Here is a 7,143-nt window from a genome sequence, read left to right on the forward strand (position 1 = left end):
CTGGAGTGCAATGGCGCGATCTCGGCTCACCGCAACCTCCGCCTCCCGGGTTCAGGCAATTCTCCTGCCCCAGCCTCCTGAGTTGCTGGGATTTCAGGCACGCGCCACCATGCCCAGCTAATTTTTTGTATTTTTAGTAGAGATGGGGTTTCACCCTGTTGACCAGGATGGTTTCGATCTCTTGACCTCGTGATCCACCCGCCTCGGCCTCCCACAGTGCTGGGATTACAGGCTTGAGTCACTGCGCCCGGCCCTCTTTTTTTTTTTTTTTTTTGAGGTGCAGTCTTGCTCCGTCACCTAGGCTGGAGTGCAGTGGCATGATTTTGGCTCACTATAGCCTATGCCTCCCAGGGTTCAGGTGATTCTCCTGGCTCAACCTCTCAAATAGTTGGGATTACAGACATGGACCACCATGCCCGGCTAATTTTTGTTTTTGTTTGTTTGTTTACTTGTTTGTTTTGAGACGGAGTCTTACTCTGTTGCCCAGACTAGAGTGCAATGGTGTGATCTTGGCTCACTGCAACCTCTGCCTCCCAGGTTCAAACAATTCTCCTGCCTCAGCCTCTCCGAGTAGCCAGAATTAGAGGTGTCCGCCACCGTGCCTAGCTAATTTTGTATTTTTAGTAGAGATGGGGTTCCACCATGTTGGTCAGGCTGGTCTTGAACTCCTGACCTCAGGTGACCCAGCCACCTCAGCCTCCCAAAGTGCTGGGATTACAGATGTGAACCACTGCACCTGACCTAGTTTTTGTATGTTAGTTGAGACAGAGTTTCACCATGTCGGCAGGCTGATCTCGAACTCCTAACTTCAAGTGATCCACCGGCCTCAGCTCTCAGAGTGCTGGGATTACAGGCTTGAGCCATCATATCCTAAAACAACAAATATTTATCTCACAGTTTTGGTGGATCAGCAATTTCTTATCTAGAGGTAGTTCTGGCTTAGGAAGTTTCAGTCAAGATATCCCAGAGCTACAGTCATCCGAAGGCTCAACTGGGGCTAGAACATCCAGTTTCACCTTGCATGGCTGTTGGCAGGAGGCCTCAGTTCCTCCTGGCATGGGCCTCTCTATAGGGCTGCTTGAGCGTTCTTACTGTATGATAGCTGGCTCCTTCAAGAGTGAGTGATCCGAGAGAGAGAAGGAAGCCACAGTGCCTTTTATAGCCTTGTCTTGGTAGTCACACACCACTACTTCCTCCATGTGCTATTTGTTAGAAGCAAATCACCAAGTTTAGTCAACACTTAAGGGGAGAGCAATAAGTCTCTACCTCTTGAAGAGAGGAATATCAAAGAATATGTAGACTTTTGTCACTACACAGGGTATAAATGTGACTCCAGTATGGAAAATCTTTTTTTTTTTTTTTTTTTGAGTCGAAATCTTGCTCAGTCGCCCAGGCTGGTGTGCAGTGGTGTCATCACTGCAGCCTCTGCCTTCTGGGTTCAAGCGATTTTCCTGCCTTAGCCTCCCAGAAAATCTTTTTTGAAGCATGTCTCAGTAGCACAAGGGAATGAAAGTGTTCTTAGAGCTGACGGTCAGGAAAGGGTGTGCTAATGTTAGAGTGACACTCTTAGACCCTTTAAATTGTCCCAAATTACAGCTATATAAACTAGAAAAGCTTGGCTTAAATGAGTGTTCAGCCCAGGGCACTACTCAGGAAGTGGTTTTATATGGATTACTGATAACAGCTTTGTTTTGTCATTTTTCTTTCTCCCAAAAGTGGGGGCAGCTGAATGCTGACTCATTGGGAATTGTTAGATAGATTTGCTTGTGTGAAGTTTTATTGAACAACTTCAAATTAATAGAACCGTAACTGGTTTTCCTTTAATTCATTTTAAAATTGCAAACATAATGCATGCTTATGGTGAAAAATTCAAACTATGGGGTCAGATCTTTAGGAAATAACTGCCTTTTGCAAAGCGAAAGTGATAGAAAAATGGCGGTGGCCAGGGCCGCTAGGCAGATGAAACGTTAGGACCAGAAAGGGTGGCCCTCTCCCTGCCGCCCTGTGTTGCTCTGTGTCTATAAAATGGGCTCATCCTACTCAGCACCATTGGAATGGAGTTTGTCTCTTGAAGTGACAGACAAGTTTCTGTTAGCCTCCTCAGTGCAGACGGTAGCAATGTGTGTAACCAAGCTAACTTAGGGGCTTTCCTTTGCTCTCTTCTAAGAACCTAAACACACTGAATGCCCAGCTGGCTTCTGCAGAACTGACAGGAAACTCTTCTTTCACAACATTCCCACCAAAAAGATAAATTTCTTAACTGTAAAGACCAGGACTAGAAGGTCAGGCTTTTGGCTTATAGTCACAACTTACTTATAGTCAGAATTGTTCATTATGCTTTGTCTGGGAAGAAGAATAAAAATTCTGGCCAAGTGGATGTGAAGGGGAAATCTGGTTTGATGTAATGTGTTTTTATGTTGGCCTAGAAGTATAAATCATGATTTTACTATGCCTTCCTCCCAGCATGCTGTTGGATTTGTGTTTAGTGATAAAATGGACACGTGGGAGGTTGTCAGCTGCTTTTTGAAAATTCCCTCAGTGTGGTCTTTCAAATTTTTGGAGAGATGGCATGATTAGTTTTTATTGTGTCAGTTTCTAAATATTCATACATCTTCTTCTTAATCTCACCAGAGGCCATGGCAATGGGCAAACTTCACAAAGAAATGGGTCAGCTAATTGTTCAGTCTGCAGAAGATCCAGAAAAATCAGACAGCCAGGTTATACAGGTAACTCCCTCACCTTCTGATCTATTGAAAGTCCTGACCCGGTGTTGCTGGGTGGTGTGCGACAGAGCTGTGCACATCAGCAAAGTGGGGGCTGTGGGAGAGGCCAGCGGGCAGGTGCTCAGAGGAGGGTTTGCAGACGGCCGCATCGATGATGGACAAGCAGGTACAGCCTGGCCTGATGTAGTTAGTTACCGGGCTCGAGAGCAGGTATGCATGGGGGCAGGTGCTGACACCGACCGCTGGCAATGAGAAATGTAACTACTAAGTGGTCTGGAAGGCTCTTCTGGCCCAGCCAGTGCACTCTTTCTTCCTGGGAGAATTTCCCTGAAGGAACAAATTATAAAGGGGAGGTTGTTGCTGAGCATGGGGAACTCAATTTGGCTTTGCTGTCTTGTCCCCAGGACAACAGAAATCACGCAGTCAGACTCCTGTCCCACTTAGTGACTGTTCCACACGCTGCAGAGCTAGCTCCATGCTGGGGTCTACCTGGCATGCTGGCCAGTGTTCACGTGGACCAGTGGGCACCTGCTCTGCCCTTGCCAAACTGGGATGGCAAATGGGTTTTATTTCTTGTGCTTTCCACATGGTGGCCGGCAGCCTGCCCAGTCTCCTTGCATTTGGCCTGTTCCCAGCTCCTTGCTCCTCTCCTGAAGGCTACACTTCCAGCGTAGCCTCTCCCAGGCCCTGCCTTCTCTAGATGCCTGACTTATAACCTGGGGCTGGAGGGCCTGGAAGGACTGTCTCCCGTCTGTACCTGTCCTACCTGGGGCACCCCTGATACGCATGCTGTCCTCATTCGGCCCAACCCCTCATGGCTTCTTCACTATCCATTCTCATTTACTCAGTGTTTGTTTTTTAGGGTGGCCATGGGCCCCGCGAGGGCTCGGGCTGCCCTACTCAGTGTTTCTTGAGCTCTGTTTGTCAGGCTCATTGCACTGGCAGTGGGGATGCAGTGGTGAGCAAATCCCTGCCCTCATGGAGCCTGTACTTATTTCCTGTGCACAGGAAAATAATAATGGACAAGATAATTACAACCCATGATAAACACTGTGACAGAAACAAGGGGTTGAGGAGGTGAATTTTGGAGGGATGGTAGGACAGCTCTCTGAAGAGGTGATGTGACAGTGGAAAGATGAGAGGGGACATTTCTCTGCAGTGCTGGTGGCCTGGCCAGCTGTGAGCAGGAAGAGTGGACCGATCTTGCTCTAAGGACCTGAACACTAGAGACTCTGGGGCCACCTCTTTCCTACCATGTGAATCCTCATTGCCCTCCTATCCCCCAGCATTAGAGAAAAGACATATTGTTAAAATATCAGCAAAATATGTAAATGTGAGTTCTGCATTACTGTGTTGTTCACAGACTAAAAGTGCTACCTAGATGACTTAGTATAACGTAAGAGACCTTGGGGAAGGCAAGTGAAAGTGCAGGGAATGTTGTAAGGGTTCAAAAATATATGAATGAATTACTGATGTCAGCCAACAAGGAAGACCTGATTTTTTTTCTTTCTTTTTTTTTTGCACTGTGATGCCCAGGCTGGAGTGCAGTGGTGTGATCTTGGCTCACTGCAACCTCCACCTCCCAGGTTCAAACGATTCTCCTGCCTCAGCCTCCCAAGTAGCTGGGATTACAGGTGCCTGCCACCATACCTGGCTAATCTTGTATTTTTAGTAGAGATGAGGTTTCACTATGTTGGCCAGGCTGGTCTTGAACTCCTGACCTCAAGTGCTCCACTCGCCCCAGCCTCCCAAAGTTCTGGCATTACAGGTGTGAGCCACTGTGCCCGGCCAGAAGACATGATTTGAATGAGCGCTTTAGTGAGTGCTCAGCTACCCAAAAGGAATAAAGCCTGTGTGGCAGGTGCCGGGTTACTTATCCCAGGCAGAAGAGGACTTTTGGGAAGAGATTTCTTCAAAAAACAATAGCAGCATTTCTCAACAAGTTAAACATTGAGTTACCATATAATTTAGCAATGCTGTTTCTGGGCATATACCCAAAATAATTGAAAGCAGGGACTTGGCTAGGCTTGGTGGCTCATGCCTGTAATCCCGGCACTTTGCGAGGCCGAGGTGGGTCGATCACCTGAGGTCAGGAGTTCAAGACCACCCTGGCCAACATGGCGAAACCCTCTCTCCTAAAAATACAAAATTAGCCAGGCGTGGTGGTGGGCGCCTATAATCGCAGCTACTTGGGAGGCTGAGGCAGGAGAATCGCTTGAATTTGGGAGGCAGAGGTTGCAGTGACCCAAAGTTGCACAATTGCACTCCAGCCTGGGCAATAAGAGTGAAACTTCGTCTCAAAAAAAAAAAAACACAGTATTATCATCTTTTGGGTCTACCATTGTATATCTGGTCCCTGGTTGACCAAAACCTCATTATGTGGTGCATGACTGTACTTGTATGGAAATATCCATAATAGTGTTGCTCACAGTAGCCAAAAGGTAGAAGCAGCCCAGTGTCCTTCACGTGAATGGGTAAGCAAAATGTAGTCTTTCTATACGATGGAATATCAGCCTTAAAAAGGAATGGAATGTTTTGAATGTGGCTTTGTTGGTGGGGAAAAAAAAGGAATAGAATTCTGATAAAGGCTGCAACATGGATGAACCTTGAAAACATGCTAATGAAATAAGCCAGACACTAAAGGGTAAAAGTATGATTCCACTTATACAAACTGTCCAGAGCAGACAAATTCACAGAGGTAGAAAGTAGAATAGAGGTTACCAGAGGCTAAGCGAGAGGAAATTGGGTTCTTGTTTAATGGATTCTGAGTTTCTGCTTGGGCTGGTGAAAGTGTGGGAAGAGGGGTGATGGCTGTGCAGCACTGCAAATGTACTTAATGCCACTGAATTATACACTCATGAAATGGCTAAAATGATTTTTAAAAATCTATGACATTGGCCGGGCGCGGTGGCTCACACCTGTAATCCAAGCACTTTGGAGGCCAAGGTGGGTGGATCACCTGAGGTCGGGAGTTCAAGACCAGCCTGACCAACATGGTGAAACCCCATCTTTAAAAAAAAAGAAGCTGGGCACGGTGGCTCACGCCTGTAATCCTAGGCACTTTGGGAGGCTGAGGTGGGTGGATCACCTGAGGTCAGGAGTTCAAGACCAGCCTGGCCGTCATGGTGAAACCCCATCTTTAAAAAATAAAAATAAAGAAAAAAAAATCTATGACATTAATTTTTCTAAGTTGTTTTGTTTCATTTTTCCTAATATTTTTCTTTAAAAAGAATTATCAGGCTAGGCACAATGGCTCAGATATCTATGATCCCAGCAGTTTGGGAGGCCGAGGTTGGGGAGATCACTTGAGCCCAGGAGTTTGAGACCAGCCTGGGCAACATGGTGGAACCCTATCTGTACAAAAAATATTTAAAAATTAGCTGGATGTGGTGGCGTGCGTCTGTAGTTCCAGCTACTCGGGAGGCTGAGGTGGGTGGATCACTTGAGCCTGGGAGGTCAAGGCTGCAGTGAGCCATGATTGCACCACTGCACTCCAACCTGGGTGACAAAGAAAGACCCTGTCTCAAAAACAACAGAAAACACGCGTTATATCTTAGTGGCTTGTTTTTGAGACAGGGTTGCCCAGGCTGGAGTGCAGTGGCATGATCAGAGCTCACCGCAGCCTCTAACTCCTGGCTCAAGCCGTCCTCCCGCCACAGCCTCCCAAAGTGCTGGGATTACAGGCATGAGCTTATTCACACCGACCTCATTTTTCATAATTTATAAACAGTCTGATAAAATAGCAGGAAGAATTCTAGACACTAAATACTCAAGTTTTGCATACTAACATGTTGCATATTTTCCTGTTCCATTAAAGGATATTGCTCTAAAAACAAGAGAAATCTTTACCAACCTAGCACCGTTTTCAGAAGTTTCGGCTGATGGAGAGAAGAGAGTCCTTAATTTGGAGGCACTAAAGCAAAAACGATTTCCACCAGCAACAGAAAACTTCCTTTATCATCTAGCAGCAGCAGAACAAATGCTGAAAATCTGACTGTGTGACAGAATGTATCACTGATGACTGATAGAAAGCCCTCTTTCACTCTGATTATCCATTAACTACATAAAGTCCTGAAAATAACAGAGAAACATATTTTCAATGATTTATTTGCAAGTTTTGAGCTTTGACGTGAAAAACATTGAAACACGTGAACACGCTTCTGATTTTCTCTTGGCTGATTAATTTCCTGCCTGCTTCAGTGCTGGACAAAGTGCTGTAACTCCTTTATATAACATTACAAAACGGCTAGAGGTCCCGGGGTAAGAGCAAAAAAGTGCACCACTACAAATGCGAAAGCCTTCATTATGACATGTTCCAGTTTGTCTCACTGTGTAGTCATAGGCTAATGGTTTACTTTCAGAAAGCTGCCTGAAATGTCACTTTGTATTATTCTTTTTTTTTTTTTTTTTTTTTTTTAGT

At 45.8% G+C, this 7,143-nt stretch overlaps 1 protein-coding gene and 1 long non-coding RNA gene across 5 annotated transcripts in view; one reads left to right on the top strand and one right to left on the bottom strand.

Moving 5' to 3' along the window:
- DENND10 (DENN domain containing 10) overlaps positions 1-6,990 on the top strand; it is a 30,349-nt gene extending 23,359 nt beyond the window's left edge. For 3 of the 4 annotated variants that reach the window (XM_032281792.1, XM_032281795.1, XM_032281794.1), the window contains 2 exons: positions 2,632-2,726; positions 6,541-6,990. In XM_032281792.1, coding sequence (XP_032137683.1) covers positions 2,632-2,726; positions 6,541-6,717 — 272 coding nt within the window. In that variant the 3' untranslated portion in view covers positions 6,718-6,990. Of the gene's footprint in view, positions 1-2,631; positions 2,727-3,882; positions 4,236-6,540 lie in introns of those variants that run through there. The other variant, XM_032281793.1, reaches the window with a different exon arrangement.
- Positions 6,822-7,143, bottom strand: part of LOC116554017 — a 1,675-nt gene continuing 1,353 nt past the window's right edge. The window contains exon 2 of the long non-coding RNA XR_004270013.1: positions 6,822-7,103. This is a non-coding gene — a long non-coding RNA (uncharacterized LOC116554017). The remainder of the gene's footprint in view (positions 7,104-7,143) is intronic.

Source organism: Sapajus apella, unplaced genomic scaffold (genome assembly GCF_009761245.1).
Source record: "Sapajus apella isolate SASKATOON/1434 unplaced genomic scaffold, GSC_monkey_1.0 scaffold13, whole genome shotgun sequence".
In the NCBI taxonomy this organism is placed as follows: Eukaryota; Metazoa; Chordata; class Mammalia; order Primates; family Cebidae; genus Sapajus; species Sapajus apella.